We start from the raw sequence: 20,207 nt of genomic DNA, 5'->3' as shown, positions 1-20,207 counted from the left end.
TATGATGTTGAAAAGTAATGATGAGAGGGGACATTTTTGCCATGTTCTTGATCTTAGTGGGAAATCTCACCACTAAATATTGTTAACTGTAGGGTTTTTTTCATAGATGTTCTTTACCAAATTGAGGATGTTCTCCCCTACTCCTAGTTTGCTGAGAATTTTTGTCAAAAATGGGTATTGGATTTTGTGAAATGCTTTTTCTGCATCTATTGACAGGGTCATATGGTTTTTTTTTTTCTTTAGCCTGTTGATATGATAGATTACATTAATTGATTTTCAAATGTTAAACTAGCCTTGCATACCTGGAATAAATCCCATGTGGATGTGTCGTATAATTATTTCTATCCATTACTGGATTTGATTTGCTAATATTTTGTTGAGGAATTTTGCATCTATGTTCATGAGAGGTACTAGTCCGTAGATTTCCTTTCTTGTAATGTCTTTGTTTAGTTTTGGTATTAGATTAATGCTTGCCACATAGAACGAATTAGGAAGTATTCCCTCTGCTTTTATCTGCAGAAAGAGAATATAGAAAATAGGTATAATTTCCTCCATAAATGTTTGGTAGGTTCACCAGTGAACCCACCTGGGCCTGGTGTTTTGGAAGGTTAGCGTTGTTTCAGTGTTTTTAATAGACACAGGCCTATTCAGATCATCTATTTCTTCTTGGGTAAGTTTTGGCCGATTGTGTCTTTCAAGGAGCGGGTCATTTTCATCTAGGTTTTCAAATCTGTAGGCACAGAGTTGTTTGTAATACTCCCTTATTATCCTTTTATTGTCTATGGGATCAATAGTGATGGTCACTTTTTCATTTCTAATATTAGTAATTTGTGTGTTCTCTATTTTTTTCTTAACCTGGCTAGAAGATTATCAATTTTATTGATCTTTGCAAAGAACCAGATTTAGGCTTGATTTTTTTCTATTGATTTCTCATTTTCAATTTCATTATTTCTCCTTTTATTTATTTCCTTCTTCTTTGGATTAACTTTGCTCCTTTTCTTAGTTTCCTAAGGTTGAAGCTTAGATTACTGTTTTTAGATCCTTCTTCTTTTCTACTATACACATTCAATGCTATACATATGCCTCTAAGCACTGCTTTTGCTACATCCCACAAATTTTGATCCCTGTATTTTCATTTTCTTTTCAGTTCAAAATATTTTTAAAATTTTGCTTAGATTTCTTCTTTGACCCATGTGTTTTTTAGAAGTGTGCTATTTAATCTCCGAGTATGTGGGGGTTTTCCAGCTACCTTCCCGTTACTGATTTCTAGTTTAATTCCATTGTGGTCTGAGAGCATACTTTCTTTGATTTCTACTGCTTTCATTGTTACAAGGTGTTTTATGGCCCCGAATGTGTTCTATCTTGGTGTATTTAGCTTGAGACTGTGTATTCTGCTGTTGTTGGAGGCAGTCATCTATAAATGTCAGTTAATTCCAGTTGATTAATGTCCTTGCTGGATCTGTCAATTACTGACAGAGGTGTTAAAGTCTCCCACTGTAACAGTGGATTTGTCCATTTATTCTTGCTGTTTTATTTGCTCTTGTCTCATCACGTGTTTCGATGTTTTGTTGTTGGGCATGTACACATTAAGGGTTGTTGTATCTTCTTAAAGAACTGACCCCTTTTTCATTATATAATGTTCCTCTTTATCTCTGATAACTTTCCTTGTTCTGAAGTTGGCGCCACATGAAATTAATATAGCTACTCATGGTTTTAGATCAGTGTTAGTACTGTGTATCTGTCTCCATCCGTGTCTTTATATTTAAAGGGGGTTTCCTGTAGACAACATATAGTGGGCTGTGCTTTCTACCCACTGACAGTCTCCATCTTTTCATTGGTGCACTTAGACCACTTACATTCAAAGTCATTACTGATATATTTGGATTACTATTTACCCATGTTTGTTACTGTTTTCTGTTCGTTGCATTTGTTCTTTGTTTCTTTGTCTTCCACTCTTTTTCTGTCTTTTCTAGTTTTAATTGAGCATTTTATAGAATCCCATTTTTTCTTCTCTCTTGGCATATCAATTATACTTGATTTTTTTAAAAATTTTATTTATTTATTTATTTTATTTTTGGCTGTGTTGGGTCTTCGTTTCTGTGTGAGGGCTTTCTCTAGTTGCAGCAAGCGCGGGCCTCTCACTATCGCGGCCTCTCTTGTTGCGGAGCATAGGCTCCAGACGCGAAGGCTCAGTAGTTGTGGCTCACGGGTCCAGTTGCTCCACGACATGTGGGATCTTCCCAGACCAGGGCTCGAACCCGTGTCCCCTGCATTGGTAGGCGGATTCTCAACCACTGCACCACCAGGGAAGCCCCTATACTTGATTTTTAAACTGTTCTTAGTGGTTGTCCTTAAGTTCACAATATACATTCATAATTAATCCAAGTCCACTTTCAAATAACACTATACCACCTCAAGGGTAGTATGAATACCTTATAACAGAGTATTCCCAATTCCTCCCTCCTGTAACACTGCTGTCATTCATTCACTAATCCACAGGCTATAATCACCCAATACATTGTTCCTATTATTACTTTGAACAAATGTTTATCTGTAAGAGCAATTAAGAATGCGAAAACCAAAAGATTTTATTTTATCATCTATTCCTTCTCTAACATTCTTCCTTTCTTTATGTAGATCTGAGTTTCTGACCTATCTACCTTCAGTCTATCAATCAGTTCATTCTTCATTTCTGCTACAGTGTTTATGATTTCTAGCACTGTCTTGAGACTTTCTCTCAGAGTTTCCATTATCCATCTCCAATTCTGGGGCAGCAGCTTGCCCAGTGACCTCAGTTCTTTGATGGTTCAAAGAAGGGTTGCTGATTTTCCATATGTAAAGCTTTTTCTTGTGAGGATGTGTATGATGACTTCTGTGCTTCTACTACATGCCAGGGTGGAAACCAAGTCTATATCCTCTATTCCGTTTTATTCTCTTCATTGTTTTCTCATTTTTTCTTTTTGTGAACTCATTCAATTTTCCTTTTCTAACTTCTAAAGCTAAATCCTTATTTCTTCAATTTCTAGGATCTCTTCTTACCTAATATAAGTAGCTTTAAATTTATAACTACTGCATCAATTTCTTTCTAAGTACTCTTTTGGTACATCCCACAAATTGATTCACTTTTTTTACCTGAAATACAACATCCTCTTAACATGTCCCTGCTTCAACCAGGAACCCATCCAACCCAACTAGCTATACATTCCAGCTACACTGATATTTCTAAAATGCAAATCTGACTGTGTCATTTTCTGTTTAAATGACTAGGCACAGCTATCAAGCATGATTAGTTCTGGACAAACAGGCCTTTAAGAACTGTCTTCAGCTGCTATACTACAAAGCTACAGTAATCAAGAGAGTATGGTACTGGCACAAAAACAGAAATACAGATCAATGGAACAGGATAGAAAGCCCAGAGATAAACCCACGCACATATGGTCACCTTATCTTTGATAAAGGAGGCAAGAATATACAATGGAGAAAAGACAGCCTCTTCAATAAGTGGTGCTGGGAAAACTGGACAGCTACATGTAAAAGAATGAAATTAGAATACTCCCTAACACCATACACAAAAATAAACTCAAAATGGATTAGAGACCTAAATGTAAGGCCAGACACCATAAAACTTAGAGGAAAAACACAGGCAGAACACTCTATGACATAAGTCACAGCAAGATCCTTTTTGACTCACCTCCTAGAGAAATGGAAATAAAAAAAAAATAAACAAATGGGACCTAATGAAACTTAAAAGCTTTTGCACAGCAAAGGAAACCATAAACAAGACAAAAAGACAGCCCTCAGAATGGGAGAAAATATTTGCAAATGAAGCAACTCACAAAGGATTCATCTCCAAAATTTACAAGCAGCTCATGCAACCCAATATCAAAAAAACAAACAACCCAATCCCAAAATGGGCAGAAGACCTAAATAGACATTTCTCCAAAGAAGATATACAGATTGCCAACAAACACACGAAAGGATGCTCAACATCACTAATCATTAGAGGAATGCAAATCAAAACTACAATGAGGTATCACCTCACACCGGTCAGAATGGCCATCATCAAAAAATCTACAAACAACAAATGCTGGAGAGGGTGTGGAGAAAAGGGAACCCTCTTGCACTGTTGGTGGGAATGTAAATTGATACAGCCACTATGGAGAACAGTATGGACATTCCTTAAAAAACTAAAAATAGAACTACCATACGACCCAGCAATCCCACTACTGGGCATATACTCTGAGAAAACCATAATTCAAAAAGAGTCATGTACCCCAATGTTCACTGCAGCTCTATTTACAATAGCCAGGACATGGAAGCAACCTAAGTGTCCATCAACAGATGAATGGATAAAGAAGATGTGGCACATATATACAATGGAATATTACTCAGCCATAAAAAGAAACGAAATTGAGTTATTTGTAGAGAGGGGGATGGACCTAGAGTCTGTCATACAGAGTGAAGTCAGATAGAAAGAGAAAAACAAATACCGTATGCTAACACATATATATGGAATCTAATAAAAAATAAAAAATAAAAATGGTTCTGAAGAACCTAGGGGCAGGACAGGAATAAAGACACAGATGTAGAGAATGGACTTGAGGACATGGGGTTGGGGGTAAGGGTAAGCTGGGACGAAGTGAGAGAGTGGCATGGACATATATACACTACCAAATGTAAAATAGATAGCTAGTGGGAAGCAGCCACATAGCACGGGGAGATCAGCTCGGTGCTTTGTTACCACCTAGAGGGGTGGGATAGGGAGGGTGGGAGGGAGATGCAAGAGGGAGGAGATATGGGGATATATGTATATGTATAGCTAATTCACTTTGTTATAAAGCAGAAACTAACACACCACTGTAAAGCAATTATTCTCCAATAAAGATGTTTAAAAAAAAGAAAAAAAAAAGAACTGTCTTCAGCTGCATCTTCTGCCTTCTCCTCCATTCTTACATAACCTTGGGCCTAGCACAGCATTATGAAAGAGAACTTTCTGCTGTGGTGATGATTTTCCATATCTGCACTGCCCAGTATAGTAGCCACATGCCTTAAAATGTGGCTGGTAAAGCACAAAAACAGAATTTTAAATTTTATTTAATTTTATTAATTTAAATTTAAAAGGTCCCTTGTGGATACTGACCACCATGCTGGGTGGTGCAGCTCTGCACAGACTGAGCCTGTCCTTCACTGGGAATATTTAGTTTAGTATGCAGTCTGATTTAAGTCTTCTCTTTTACTCTAATTTAAGTAAGAAAATGTTATTTCCTGATTTTTACTAAAATAAATTAACTAATGAAACATTTAGTTGTTCAGAGAGAACACAGGTCATCACAGAAATAGGAACCACATTAAAATCAGTAAATCTTGTCAAGTTTACAAGAGAAAGAGAAAACTTCTCAATCTAGAAAATTAAACTTCAGCGTCAAGGAAGAACTCACTATAGGGTAAATAAACTCTGGAAGCAAACATGCTTTCTGTATTTTTGCCTCACGTGTAGTCCACAGCAGAATGCTCAGTACACAAAACTATTTGCATGTTTGTGAATGAATGAATACTAGGATGAAGTCCTTAGTCCCGGAAACTGATCATTGCTATGAATCAGACTTTGTCATCAGCATAAAATCAGTCTCACGGATGGGTTCAGAAGTAGAAGTTTCTAGTTCACACTATGTCTCAATTTTTTATTTAAAAAATTCCATTTTTACAAGTCTCATAGCAATGGTTCTCAAACTCTTTGACCCAAAGAACACTTTAAACTCAAAAACTGCTGAAAACCTTTAAAAGTTTTACTTATGGGATTAATACTTTGATATTTACTGTTTTAGAAAGGAAACAGAAAGACTTTTTAAAACAAGATTTCACAATCACAGATTCCACTGGCGGTCAGAATGATGACATCACCACATGTCAGGCAGCCTCTGGAAAAATCCATCGTACATTCAGGAAAATATTGAGAATGAAAAAGGCAAGTAATGTGTTAGTGTTATTCTGAAAAGGGTTTGACCTCACAGACATCCCTGAAAGGGTCTTGAATCCCCCTCGGGTCCCTGGACTCTGTTTCAGCTCCTCGTCCTAGAGGAAGACAGGTCTCCATGACATTCTACCTGGAATGAGCACAAGGGTGGATCAGGACACCTCAGCACTGAGAAGGCAACTGCTCTTGTCCATGTCTGCACACAAATTATGAGATGTGGTTTTTCCAAACTGTTCCTAAGCCCATAAATAGACAAAACAATCATTTAAAACATATTAGGAAATCATATGTTATATTTTAGTTTTAATATATTCTTGTCATAATCAGTCTTGGTTGGAATACAAACAACTCAAGTCTCAAGGTTTTTCCAGGGTTTTTGGTTGAGGGAAAAGGGTGTTTAAAAAAAACAGCTAGAATCTTTTAAAGCTCAAATTAGACTTTATCAAGTGAAAGTAATAAAGTGCCCAATATAGAGTTTGACATTTTCTAGGTATTCAGTAAATGCCTATTCATTCACTTTCCAAATCAAATTTTAGTTTCCAAAGAAAATTATTTAAAAAGAAGAGAGGTGCACACTATTCTAAAGAATTCTAGTAGGAGTTCATTACCATGTAAGGCCATGGGTTTAGAAATGAAATGAGAACATATAGCCAAGAGAGATTAAATCTGTGGCTATATGGTTGACTAGATCAACTGTTAATTAGGTCAACTGTCTAAAAGATAATTGAATTACTTCTTGGCTGATATATTTGGTCACTGAAGCAACCAAAGTAACTCCACTGCAAATTAAGTGGTCAAAGAATTTTAGAAAGCAAAATCTCCTGAGAGTCACAAAACTTTTTCTCTTAAATGTCTTAAATCTTCTGTGCTGGCTCAGGAGAAAATAAACCAGAAAATCCTGAAACATGGACAATGGCAACTGACCAAAACAAGCTTTTAAGATTTCATAACCACATTTTAAAAAATATATAAGCATAAACTCCAAGAGAAAGTAACATATAGTATATCAGTGAAATTTCTAAATTAAGAAAACCGACTAGAGTATTTAAAAACAGGAAATAGCAGATAACAATGTGGCGAATGAGACTACCAAATGAGCCCTGGGAATGACCCAAAGGCCCTCCTTAGCTTTCCTCTAGGGCGCATGCCATCCTATACGAGAGGTGGTGCTCCGTGTCAGTTATAGAAAACGAGAACCCAACTGAGCTTTTAAAAGCATATGGAAAGATCCTCTGGATATGTTTGCTCCTTATGTAAATTAAGCAGTCATTATTTATTCAAAATTGAGAGGAGTGTAAATTTAAAAAAAATTAAAACAGTATATATGGCATAATATTTTTCACATCTTACATGATACTTCAAGGAATGTCTGCACAATTTTTCATGTATTCTCTACATAGTAAGTGAATAGCTGAGGCGAATTCCACCATCTTTAACCTACGAATGAAAAACTTAATTCTCTAAAGGCAGACCCAGAGACCATCATCTATACAACTGTACAACCCAGACATCTTGGGGTCACGCCCAATCCCGTCTCTCACACACCCTGCCTTAACTCAGCCTTCACGTCCTCAAGCTACTATCTTCTAAACACATCTCAAGTCTCACTAGCACAGACTGATCTAAACAAATATCTCAGGTACTCAGGGTCTTTCCAAATACTCCACTTCTAATCCGTACTCCACAATGCTACCAAAGTACTCTTCAAACCCCACAACTACTCCAAACATGACTTTGCCTAAAATCTTCAAATGGTACCCTAGCATCTTCAGGATAAAGTCCAAATGCTTGAGCACATATACAAAATACCTTAAAATCTGGCCCCTCCTACCTAATTTCTTGCTTTTCCCCAAATGTGCTCTGCTCCCTTCATCACCCTTCTTTCCTTCAAAAACCATTAACTAGGCAATATTTTAGGTGCCTGGCATACACAGATGAACAAAGCAAAGATCTTTGCCCTGGTGGACCTTACATTCTTATGGTAGGTAGAGAGATAACTGACAGATGGAGAGAGATGTGGGTAGACAGATGACAGATGGTAGGTAGATAAATAGATGGTGTATACAGATAGACAGATTATTGGTAGATGATAGATAGCTAATAGATGGTTGATTGATAGACAAGTTGGTAGACAGATGATCAATAGACAGCTAACTAGATAGACAAATGATTGATATAGGCAGGTAGGTAGGCAGATGATAGATTACTGATACAGATAGATAGCGAGATGACTGACAGACAGGTAGATGGACAGACAGATAACTGATAGCATGCCAGGGGTAATAGATGCAGTGGATGCAAACAAATCAGGATGAAAAGGGAAGGGACTGTGTATGAGATGGCATGGTGCTTTACCATTTTAATTGGGTGGTCAGAGAATGCCTCACAAAAACAGGAAACACCCACGGAACCAGTGTGGCTGCAGAGGAGGGCGACGTGCAAGACAAGAGTGTGGAGTGACAGGAGGCCAGACTGTGCACGTGGTGGGTCACTGCTGCCACACGACTCTTACTCTGAGAGCAACAGGAGCTGCTGGAATTCTTGAGCAGAGGAGTGTCGCCAGCGAACGTGCGTTTAGAACTCAGGGCGCCGTTATGTTGAGGACAGCCTCTGAGGGCAACCGAGTGAAGGGAACAAGAAAGAAGTAGAGGAAGTGGGACAAGGGTGCCTGGAGAGATGCCCATAGGAAACGAAGTCGCAGGGACAGGAGCTGCTGGAATTCTCTGCAGCTTCCCCCAAAGTGGGGAGAGTTCCGAATCTGGAGTTCTAATTGGGAAGGACTAACGTGAACCGGAGCTTCCCCTGCCTCACGATGATGCTCACGAGAAACTAAGTGATTTAAAGTAGGGCCTGAGGTAGGGGCTGGACAGGATGGGGTCTGGTTTCCTCTGCAGAGGGCTGTGCTGGCCATGTCCCTATGGACTGGTGACAATCAATCCCCTGACGTCGCCCTCCATTCTTCTCCTCAGCACCACCCCTCCATCGAGTCTTCCCCTCTGCCCACAAAGAGGGGTGGTAGTGTGCACAGGTGAGTGGAGACGCACCTGAGGCCCAGAGATCACCACCTCCTACTGTACTGTGTTCACCTCTCAGACTTTTACTTGAAAAGAAAAACAGTGACACCACCACCACCTGTCCTACTGATTTCCCAAAATAACTAGGAGGATTTGAACAAGACAATATACCTTATCAAAGGCCGTATAAAGTTTATACGGTATATCATCCTCCACCCTCATCGTTAGGAAAGACATATAATGTAGGACATAGATTGTACTATGATTTAATTTCCATCTAAATTAAAAAAATTAACACAAAAAATTACAGGTTAGAAATGGACAGGAGATATAATCTTCTATCTGGTAATAAGTCAGATTACAGGGCCAGACAAAGCTAGATTTGCATCTTAATTTGGTGAGTTAGTTATCATTAACAATCACTGAACTTCAATTTTCTCATCTATAGAATGGAAATAAGAACTTGACTAGTTTCTTTGAGAACTGAAGATACGGATGATAGTAAACATGTGTCTACCTGTGTGTCTAAGTGCATGTCTACATATGTATCTATGTGTGTGTCTACATGTGGCTATCTACCTGTATGTCTCCTGTATGTGTGACTATGTATGTGTATCTACCTGTGTGTGTCTACGTGTGTGTGTGATATATAAAATGAACAACACACTCAAGACAAAGGAATAAATGGAAACATTCCATAGCAAGTCGACAGCACATATGTGTGTGCTACCCTCCTAATTATTTGAAAGGGGCCTTTGAGATGCCTGAATGAGTACAATGGGCTCTTGGTATGTGCTAGGAGTTAAAATACCTGTAAAAAAACAGAAGGTGGATTTGGGAACAAACTCCTGCCCTCACTCCACCCCCACATACTGTCCCAGGCACCAGGCCTGAGGAGGCCAAGAAGGCAGGAGCAGCAATGAAGCTGCACTGGGCTTCTTCCTAGTTTCTCAAGACCATTCTTCTTGCTTCCACAGATGAAGATTCCTGATGCCATAAAATCTGTCTTACCCCTTCTTCCCTTCCAGAAAGGAGAGCAGGGCCAGGCAGTCAGGCACACAGCTCCTTAGCGGGAAGGGTGGTGGTTTATCTTGCAAGCCCCCATTAATGGAAAAATTCACAACGCTGAGAGGCTCACAGGGTTGACCCACCCACCTTGGTGTGAACTGGCTGAGCTACTTCTCCTCTTGCAGTCTCAGCTTCCTCTTCTGCAACATGAAACAGTCATAAGTACTTCACCTTTCTGTTATAAAAACCAAGTGAGATAATGCCTTTGCAAGTACTTTGCAAAATATAAAGTGATATATAAATGTTATAATTTGGGTTGTCATCCTGAGCAATCTACATGTACCCTGAACTGGTGTCCCAGCAACAACACTTACTGATAATTTTCTTCTAAAAAAATTAGGGAAGCAGGAAAAAGCAACTTTAATCCAGATGTTGGGGGAAAAGAAACTTTTTTCAAAAAGTAAAACATTAATCACAAGTTCCTTGATGCTCAATTAATGAAAGAAATTTAAGCCAGTCAAGCCCAGGTGATGACTGCAATAAAACGGAATTATGAAGATAGCATTCTTATACACAACATCATAAAACACAAAGGAAATAATAAACAGAGAACATACAAATTATTAAGAATCTTATTACTTTTTAGAAAACGGTACTTTAAAAACAGAAATCACTGAGGTTAAAAGAGAAGGAAAAAATACTAGCAACCAAGATTACGAAAAGTAAAACCAAACTTTTAAACAGTAACACCTAAAAAAAATAAGCAAAATTTGGCTTATGAGAGGTTACTTTTTTTTTTTTTTTTTTTAAAGATTGATTGATTGATTGATTGATTGTTATGTTGGGTCTTCGTTTCTGTGCTAGGGCTTTCTCTAGTTGCGGCGAGCGGGGGCCACTCTTCATCGCGGTGCGCGGGCCTTCTCACTATCGTGGCCTCTCTTGTTGCGGAGCACAGGCTCCGGATGCGCAGGCTCAGTAGTTATGGCTCACGGGCCTAGTTGCTCCGTGGCATGTGGGATCTTCCCAGACCAGGGCTCGAACCCGTGTCCCCTGCATTAGCAGGCAGATTCTCAACCACTGCGCCACCAGGGAAACCCAAGAGAGGTTACTTTTTAAGTTCTTGTGAAATTCTAAATAATGGAAACTATTTTAAAAATATAAAAAGAGTTACTATTTACTGAATTTTAATGTGTACCCTAGAGGGTATATTTGTGTCTGAGATAAGATGTCATCTGTGGGCCACATGACCAACCGCAAGGACATCCAAACTCACTGCCTCGTACTCACACAGCTTCTGCAGACATGTGCCCACTCATTCATTTCACCATCACCCACATTACAGACCCCACACCTGGTGCCTTACCCGACCGATAGCGCTCATCTCGTGACCCTGAGGACCTTCGGCGGTGATAGCGAGAGGCAGAGGAAGGAGTAACTGGAGCCCGGCGCTCTGGAGGCAAAGCTTGATCCACTCCTGAGTTAATGAGGAACACAGCAAAGTAAGGAGAGGTTTACTGGCAGCTGGAGTTAACTTACTTTGCAAAACAAATCATTTGGTAGAATAAATCTCTGACTCTCTGCTTTCCCACAGCCAAGCTGAAGCACACAGGGGAGTGGGCATGGAGGGCTGGGACATCCTGGACAATGAACAGGAAAGGAAGAAGTATCCAGGGTAGGGCACGACTCAGGGCCCCGACACTACAGCCTTTAGAAACACCAGTCCAGGCTCCTTCACGTCACAAATGCCTGTTATCTCATGTGCCGTGATGCAGAGTAAGCTACAAGCAATAATTCTTTAAATTACATTTATCATTAAATTAAAAGCAACTGCAAATAAGTCTTAAAGGATATTTTAATAATATATTCCAGGTAACCAGAATGGAGCATAAACTTTCATCTTTGTTCATTCAAAATTTCAAACTCTCTGCAATCTTACTCCATTTGATGCTAAACAACTGAACAAGATGTATTTCAACATGGCTTTGAAGAATTACCAAAACTGTTAACATGGTCAGATAAAAATGATTCAATGATATTGGCCAAAAGCTGACCTAACTCTAACAATCTTGATACCTATTCAGAACTAGAGTAGTCAGAGGCACAATTTAGATAAAACTAGGTACTACGGGAAAGATGTAATCACTACAGTTCAGAAATAAAGTAATTCTGAGCCCTGAGTATTAAAGATTAATTATTGCTTCTTCAGAAAAGGGTTAGTAATGCTCAATAGAAAGTAAACCAGAAAGAGCAATTTTAGCAAAAAACTGTCTGGTCCCTGGTTTTCTGTGACGGCTCCATGACAGTTAGCTATTCATCCCTCAGATTTAATATTCCTCTTACACTGGTGATTTCTGAACCTCACTTTTTAATGGAATGTTTGTGGGCCCTACATATTACGTTTGCTATGTTAGAACTGTACAAAAGACACCTGCACTGCAGGCCTGGGTTAGGTTCCATGGTTTTTCATCTAGCAAGTGTATTAACATTGTTAATTAACAGTCCTTGTCACTGAACTGTTCACAGCTCCAAGTCTCCTCCAGCTATTGTCTTAAATCTATCTTTTAAAAAGTTACTTTGTATTTTTATCAAACAGATGCACAGAATTTACGAAATCAAAGACTACTATTAAATCTCATAATGAAAACAGTAGTTACCTGGTATTTACATTCCTATTGAACCTTAGAATTCTAAGCAAAATTATTTGTAAATTTAAAATTTTTATATTTATTTGTATAAATATATTTATTTGAAAATTATTTATATTCATTGCCTTTCCTGTCAATTATTGTCAAGAAGTTAAATTATTAAATATCATTCTGATACTATCATCTTTATGTAAAATCTGTTTATTTTTTTCTTTTCTCCTGTGTCAACTTTTATAACTTTTTCTTTAATCCCACTGAAGGAGGTGCAAGCAAGCGTTTCTTCCTATGGCAGGGGCATCACCAGATCTACTTCAGTAGGTCTTTTACCTGGGCTGTTCCATTTACCCAAAGAAGAGACGTCCGGTCTCCTGTACTGTGACTAAACACAGTGTTCACAGTGTTCAGCTGGAGCTATTCTCACTCTCTAGCACATGTGCTCTGATTCAGGGCCTCTGGGTGCAGTACTGCCAGGTGTCCCCAACTCCGGAGGCTCTTAGTTCCCTTTCTCTCTTTCTCAGAGAGCAAACATCTCTGGGGGAATGGGGAGGATGTGGATCGCCTGTTCCCTAGATGCCATGCCTACCCCCACCCCCCGCCGTGGTTTCATCAGCACCTTCATCTGCTGCCTTCCTCCCCTTGGCTAAATAAGGTGCCTCTAATCATCTATCTTATATAGCTTAAAAACACATCACTATTTCTCCCATTCTCTTGTCCTGGGGATTTATACTTTATCCATTTACTGACATCGTAGTGCAGCTCTGGGAAGAAGCAGGGCTAAATGTACACCTTTGCGCTGCTGAGGTTAAACAGTGCCTGATACACACACACACACATTTAGCTTTCAATCTCAGTAGTTACCCATCTAGTTCTTTCAAATATGCTTTTTGGAATTAATTTCAACCTTGACCCCTTCCAGGTCCCTAGGTTGTCATATACTTCCTCTGGGAAGTGTAGTCATAGCACTTACAGACCAGCTATACAGAGCTGTAGGTCAGTGCTCACCTGCTGCTGTCCCTACACATCTGTCTTCAGAAAGCTAAGTCTGCATACAAGCATTGTGAACATTTACTCTCATAGGCTGAAAAATAGAGTTTACAACCCAAGTTTTAAAAAGAAATGAATAAATTAGACAAAAGGAGAATAGCTTCAACAGGTCACCAGCAGTAGGACATTAAAGGAGACTAAAATATAAGTGTGCATATTTCAATCATTAGTTTTTATCTGACCTCACTGTGAATGAAATTTGAGGTAGCTTAAAGGTACCTCAGTCACATATGCAACTCCAAATTAGAATGACCTGGTACCACAAGAGAAGCCGGGGTAGTAACCCACGGCCCATGACCCACGGTAAGAGGAGCTGACCACGTGCTGCTGCTGGGACGGGCTCCCTCCTGGTAAGGCTAATCACGAATAATTAGTAAAACACATAATTACAACACAGTACTCAGCACTGCTGAGGTCTCACATTCAGGCACGATTGAAAACTAGCTCAAAGGAAAGCCACAAGACGACCAGTGTGTCTACGACACAAGGTGAGGCGTCCCAAGGAAGGTGGGGTAACTGTCCAGAAACATGCAACGCAAGGGGGATAAAAAATTCTCCTCAGGCAAAAATGAGACAGAGATCAAGACTGGATCTCTTCTCTGACAAACATCTATTAAGCACCAATAGCTTCAGATCCCACACAAATTGAGGGGAAATGCACTGGGGACACCGCCATGCTCTGGAGCTGGAGCCCTATCTGCTGCCATCACAATCTGACCCTGAGCCTCAGTTTCCCATCTTTAGGCAGGACTGATAGGAACAGCCAATGCTTTACAGCACTGGTGCAAGCACTTTATATTTACTAATTTATTAACATAGGCATATGAGATAAGTTTCTGCCATTTCACTGAGAGAAAATGCAGGCCCAGAACTGGGTCTTGAACTCAAGCCGTCTGTGCCACTCTCACTAGTGCCCTTCCATTTGTGATGGGCATCCCTTCCTGGTGCTCCTGGGCACCTGCTGTCACTCAGAGCCCAAGCAGAGGCCAGGCCCTTGAAGCAGAGGCTACGTGCTGTTCAGTGCTGCACTCCAGGTGCAATGGTCACTGGTCACATGGACCAAGTCCAGCTGGTACTTTGAATCCATGAAGAGGTATTTTTGTGACCTCACCACAAAACTACTGTTCAAGAGCATTCTTATAAAGAGAGACGGAAACTGCTACAATTCCAGACTGCTGCCCAGGAACAAACTCAGAGCAGCTGAAAACTGCTGAGGTTGTGTGACATGAAGGTGTGCACACATCGATCCTTGCTTGGGACAGGGGCAGGTTAAGAGCCCAGAGAAGGCAATGACTGACTGGCTGTCTGCCTCTGGCCAAGTGCTGGCCCTGGCTCACAGAAGGGTCTCAGGAAGCACTGCTGAACCAGTTAAGTGAAATTTTCAAGGCTCGTGCAGAGTGCTGCAACTCATCAATTCATATACGACGATCTCAGTGAGCTTTTGTTTCCTCTAGAATTGCCACAGGACTGTAAATAAAACTCCTCATCAGAGGAAGGAGACCAGAGGTGCGTAAGAGGAAAAGAGGAAACAAAAGGACAACACGGGAGAGAGTAAAACACACCTCGTCCCGCTGCTGAGTGTGCACTTCCTGGGACCTCGCACTTCTGCACATGGCACCCCACCTCTCCACTTCCTCAAACACCTCCATCCCCCGGGACTCCTCTCTTCCCCACCCTACACTTTATCCTCAAGGTTAGAAAGGTCACCAGGCTTAGTGCTCAGCCCTGCCCGGGCCCCTTCACAGTCACACGCCACCTGCAGCTCCCAGCACCCTCTCTGCCACCAGGGCCGCTACGGCCCGGAATGTCAGTCTCTCTCTTCAATCCAAGCAGGGCTCTGACTGGTTCATGTCTCTGCACCCAGTGGACCACAGAACCGAGCCCTAGGCTCCTTCCCTGACTGCCAACCTCCCTCCACCACACCCTCCTCGTCAGCCACCTCCCACTCGTGCCTCCAGGTCCCTGTCACACAGAAACACTCTTCCCAAGTTTTTACCCTGTCCTATCACTATTCACTCCTCCAAATGCTTTTTTCCCCTCCATATGTAAAAACTTTGTTTAAGCCCAAGGGAGAGAAAGCAGAGAAATAAGCCATTTTTATTAGAACTTAATCAATTACTTCTAACACATGTTTAAGAAAGGTTCCCCAAAACTAACATAATATTGTAAATCAACTTTACTTCAATAAAAAAAGAAAGGTTCCCCAAAGAAAATCCTAACAATATAGTTCTGGCACCTAAACAATCCACCAATTTCAGATTATTAAATAAATGCAGTTATTTCATTAACGCTATGGTAAACTAGATACTAGAAATCACAATAATCCTCTTATTAACCTAAGAATAAGGCCCACAGGGGCTGGTCCATTCACCCAGACACAATGGTGCACTATAGGCCAGAAGACCTGCAGTATAGACACCTTCTAGAAAAAGTCAGTATTTCTAAATTCAGACAGTAAGGGAAATACACTGAAAAACCTTGGTTTTCAACATATTTTTAAAAGAAATCATGAAGGATGTGTACAAGATAACCTGCATAAAAATGTATATAAGATTTAAAACAAAGATCTTGATTCAAATTCTGGTCTTATTTTTACTAATTGCGTAAATGGGACAAATCGCTCAGCCTCTGAACCTCGGTTCCCACATGTGTTGGGGTGCAGACGTGGACACATTAATACAGGAGTGGCTGCTACTCCCAGGACCCTCACCGTGACTCAAGGCTCTCTGCTCCTTGCACACAGCATTCGTGGGTCTCAGGGCCCTTCGACCTCACCGGGCACCCAAAGGGCTCTCACTTAAGTGAAAACATGCTTTAGGCAGTTGGTAAAACTGACAAGGATTTTTCCATATTTCAAGTTTGTACAAAAACGATTTTTGAATTGTCCCATTCTCTTCTAGCACCTAATTATACTTTCCCTCACGCAACAGCACTTATTTCTAACATAAGTGCCATCACGGAGTTTGCCAGAAAATAAACAGTACAACTGTAGTACAGGTGAGAAATTTACTACTTTCACTTCATACTGACTCAAATGAGAACAGCACAAAATAGAAATTTCACCATCAGCACTGTAACATCTCCCCGACCATGCTGGCCTGATTCTTACATTACTGTCACTCTTGTGTCTACCTTACCCTCCATTAGCATGAAGCCTTGCAATAAATCAGTATAAATTTGCTAACCATTTTCCTATTCATGTTTGAATTTGCGTAGGGACTCATGCCTGGAAAAGTATAGACGACCTGGAGTTCAGGGTTTCACGAGAGCCCCTACCATCGTGCATTTGTATCTCATCCCCACATCCCAGCACTTGGCTTTGCTCAGCAGGTAAGTTCGGAGGCAATGAGAGTATATGGTCAGGATCAGGGATTCAGATTTCTGCGTTTTCCTTATAGATTGTCCACAAAAACCCATATGAGCCAGATCCAAAGTGGACATCACTCTCACTGTTCCATGCCCAGCTCTGCCTTCCGTAGAGGCTCAGCTGTTCCCTGTTAACTACTGATGTCTGGGGGAGGAACCTGATTGGTTCATGTCACCAAAAAGAACAAGAAACCCATCAATAATCACCAGCTGTGTGTGATAAAATAAGAATACTTCTTAGACAACTGAGAGTAGCAAGCTGTGTATCAAGATCATGACCATGGCTTACCCTAGGATACAGGTCGTTTACCTTTAGGTGATGAAAGTTCAATCCTGTAACAACTCAGTCTGGAAAGAATTCATGCTAAGTCTCAGGGCACCCTGATTTAACTACTCATATTTCTCCTTTCCTGGCATTTAACCTTGCAGGCTACACCCCACCCATCATGAACAGATGGCATGGCTGAGGAAGTCCCCCAGGACCAGCTCTGTGTCCCTACAACCCAGGTCAGATAGGCAACACACTGCTGTGCCCAGGGAAGTGAGGGCTGCACTCTGGGAGACAAACTCTGTGGCAGGATGAAAATATAGACCAAATTGTGCACCTGGCACCAGAGAAGCAGAGCAGTTGTTAATGTGAAGAAGCAGAACCAATCAACCACAGCAGTGCCAGTAAGCTTCACTTTCTGGAAAATATAAAACACAATGGCCTGTCCTAACCCCAGGGATGAGGGAAGAAATCCTTGTCGAAGTGACACTGCACTGAGCTTTAAAAGATGCACAGGTACAGGCAGAGGGCACAAGCACGTACAGAATGCCGCACATGCAGTGTGACATCGGATGTAGGCTGGAGGAGGTGAAGAGAGGTCAGGCTGCTACCCGTGAAGCCCTTCTGATGCAGACGAGTCTGCACTCCGGGTGGGGCCGTCTGCCTTCTCCACAAGAGCAAAAGTGGAAGATAAACTCGCCCTAACCAAGAGAGGCTCCCCTCTGAGGAGGCTGTTCACGTGGATCCCACAGCCGATGCCCAGAGAGCAGGAAGGAAACAGACAGACTTGCCCTCTGGTCACAGTAGCCGCATTCACCAAGATTTTCACAACTACACAGTCACAGTAAGTCCTTGTAACTGAGCACAAGCCGCCTGCTGTTGGAGGAAAGGCGAGCTGGGCTTGGAGAAGACCGGATCTACATAAATCACTCACCACTCAGAAACATTTGATGCCAATCACGTGGAAAGTTATATCTAGCCAATACATGCATCATGGGAATAGAGGGACTATTTGGTCAAGGAAGGTTTCACTATTTATGGTAACATTGGAATGTTACTACCTCACATCACCATGGCCTTGTCATGAAAGCAGTGAAGACTCATATAGAAGCTAACACCATGTGATTAAGATATCCCTGGAGAGAGTGGTAGAGAGTGGATTTTAGCTTCTATTTTCACAAATTTTATCAGGTTCAGAGACTAATGAAAAATATATAGTTTCAGAGACTAATGAAAAACTGCAAGAGAACTAGAACCAAATAAGTTCTCCTGAATAATATTTTCTCTTTGATAATGATTTTCAATATATTCTGACCCCTTACTTCATTAAATACATAATTTTCTTTTTTTCTTTCTAGCTCTGGCACACTTTCCCTCATCCAGCTTTAGGTGAGCATTCAACACTGTGCTCTCCTTACTGCTTCCCAGAGACCATCTTATACGAGTGACCATTCACCCAGGGCAACTTCTCAGAAATACAGAGCAGCAATAAGAACTGCAAAACTACCTGGGCATCTGTTCACCCAATCCCAGCAGCATGGGTGAACCTGCCTTCTCCTTCCCGGTGGGAATGGCGTGGCCACAAGGGCCAGGGAGCAGTGTTCCCAAGCAGCGCTCACAGCCTCACACATCCACAGGTGCAGCAGTGAGGCATACAGAAATTGCGACGGGGCCCCTGCAGCTAACGCCCAACTCCACCGCCTGCCTACCACCGCTCCGCTCTTCCCCAGACAGACATGCATCACGCCCGTCAGCAAGCTAGCATGGAGAGGAGGGCAGAGCCACAGCGGAGAGACCCGGCTGGGTTCCCTCCTCTAAGATCCTGGGGGCCGACTGTGACATAACATAACTTAGTGTCTGTACCTGATTCTCAAACAGTGCCTTTTATTTGAGGTAAAACCCTGAAGCTTATAAATGCTTATTCCTTATTGTACTAAAGGGTGCACTGAACTCATCTTTTTGGGCTTCTTATATTCAAAATGTTGCTCACTAAAATAATTTTGACCTCTGAATAGGATCACGACCTCTAAGAATACACTCTATGATTAACTGGTTCAATTTTTCAATTTCAAAACTCCATAACTGCCCTCTGGAGGTAGGAATACCATGGAGCTACAGACCTTACTCCCTGAAGCAGATCTCAGAGGCCAGGATTCATTACAGTTCATCCTTCACCCAGGTCTCTGGCTATGAGACAAAGGTTAGCGGAATATCAACAATTTTAGGAAGAATTGTATGATCTGTCATGCATTCTTCTTTCTTAAGTGTTTTGTAAGTAGTGCTCCAAATGCAAAAATATGGTTGTAAAAACCGAGTATTATATTTTAATAGAAAACACTCAAAACTGGGCCCTGAGTCAGCAGGATGATCATGGTCTGGGGTCTGTGACAAGCTCTTTGCCCGAGGAACACTGTGGCCTCAATAAGTCGCACAAGTTCAAATGGAGAACAGGGGCTCAGAAACAGGACCTCCTAAGTTCCCCCAAGGCTGAGCCCTCACTTCTGTTTAGAAAGGCATTAGGTGGACAGTCCATTGCAAACGTGCCCTGCCGTGGGGTGTGTGTGTGTGTCTTTCTCTCTCTCTCTCTCAGTTAAGTGCGCTCACCGAAACGAAAGTAAAACAGTGGCCGGTTTCCTGCGGTGCTGGCCGCCCGCTCTCTGACCGCGGCGTCTCGGATGTCACATACCCCGATGTTGCCAGCCTGCAGCATTCTTCTCGGGGCTCCTTCACTGTGCTGCAGTCTACACCGGACCACGGCAGCTCCATTCGCTGCTGTAACAAGTTGAAAAAAAACTAATTAATTCAAACTTTAGTTTTTTTTAAATTTGTTACAGCACCGAGCAGAGCAGCCGACCCCATGCAGAACAGCACAAAGAACATCAAAGGGA

At 41.3% G+C, this 20,207-nt stretch overlaps 1 protein-coding gene across 5 annotated transcripts in view; it reads right to left on the bottom strand.

Annotated features, from left to right (window-relative positions):
- Positions 1 to 20,207, bottom strand: part of DIP2C (disco interacting protein 2 homolog C) — a 378,709-nt gene that overhangs the window by 173,223 nt on the left and 185,279 nt on the right. For 3 of the 5 annotated variants that reach the window (XM_057542779.1, XM_057542780.1, XM_057542784.1), the window contains exons 3-4: positions 19,924 to 20,091; positions 11,360 to 11,470 (exon numbers count right to left, since the gene is read on the bottom strand). In XM_057542779.1, the coding sequence (XP_057398762.1) occupies positions 11,360 to 11,470; positions 19,924 to 20,091 (279 nt within the window). The remainder of the gene's footprint in view (positions 1 to 11,359; positions 11,471 to 19,923; positions 20,092 to 20,207) is intronic. The other 2 variants (XM_057542781.1, XM_057542782.1) reach the window with 1 other exon arrangement.

The sequence above is a fragment of the Balaenoptera acutorostrata genome, chromosome 3 (genome assembly GCF_949987535.1).
Source record: "Balaenoptera acutorostrata chromosome 3, mBalAcu1.1, whole genome shotgun sequence".
Classification (NCBI taxonomy): Eukaryota; Metazoa; Chordata; class Mammalia; order Artiodactyla; family Balaenopteridae; genus Balaenoptera; species Balaenoptera acutorostrata.
The sequence above is the reverse complement of the archived record's forward strand: the minus strand, read 5'-3'. Positions and strand labels throughout refer to the sequence as shown.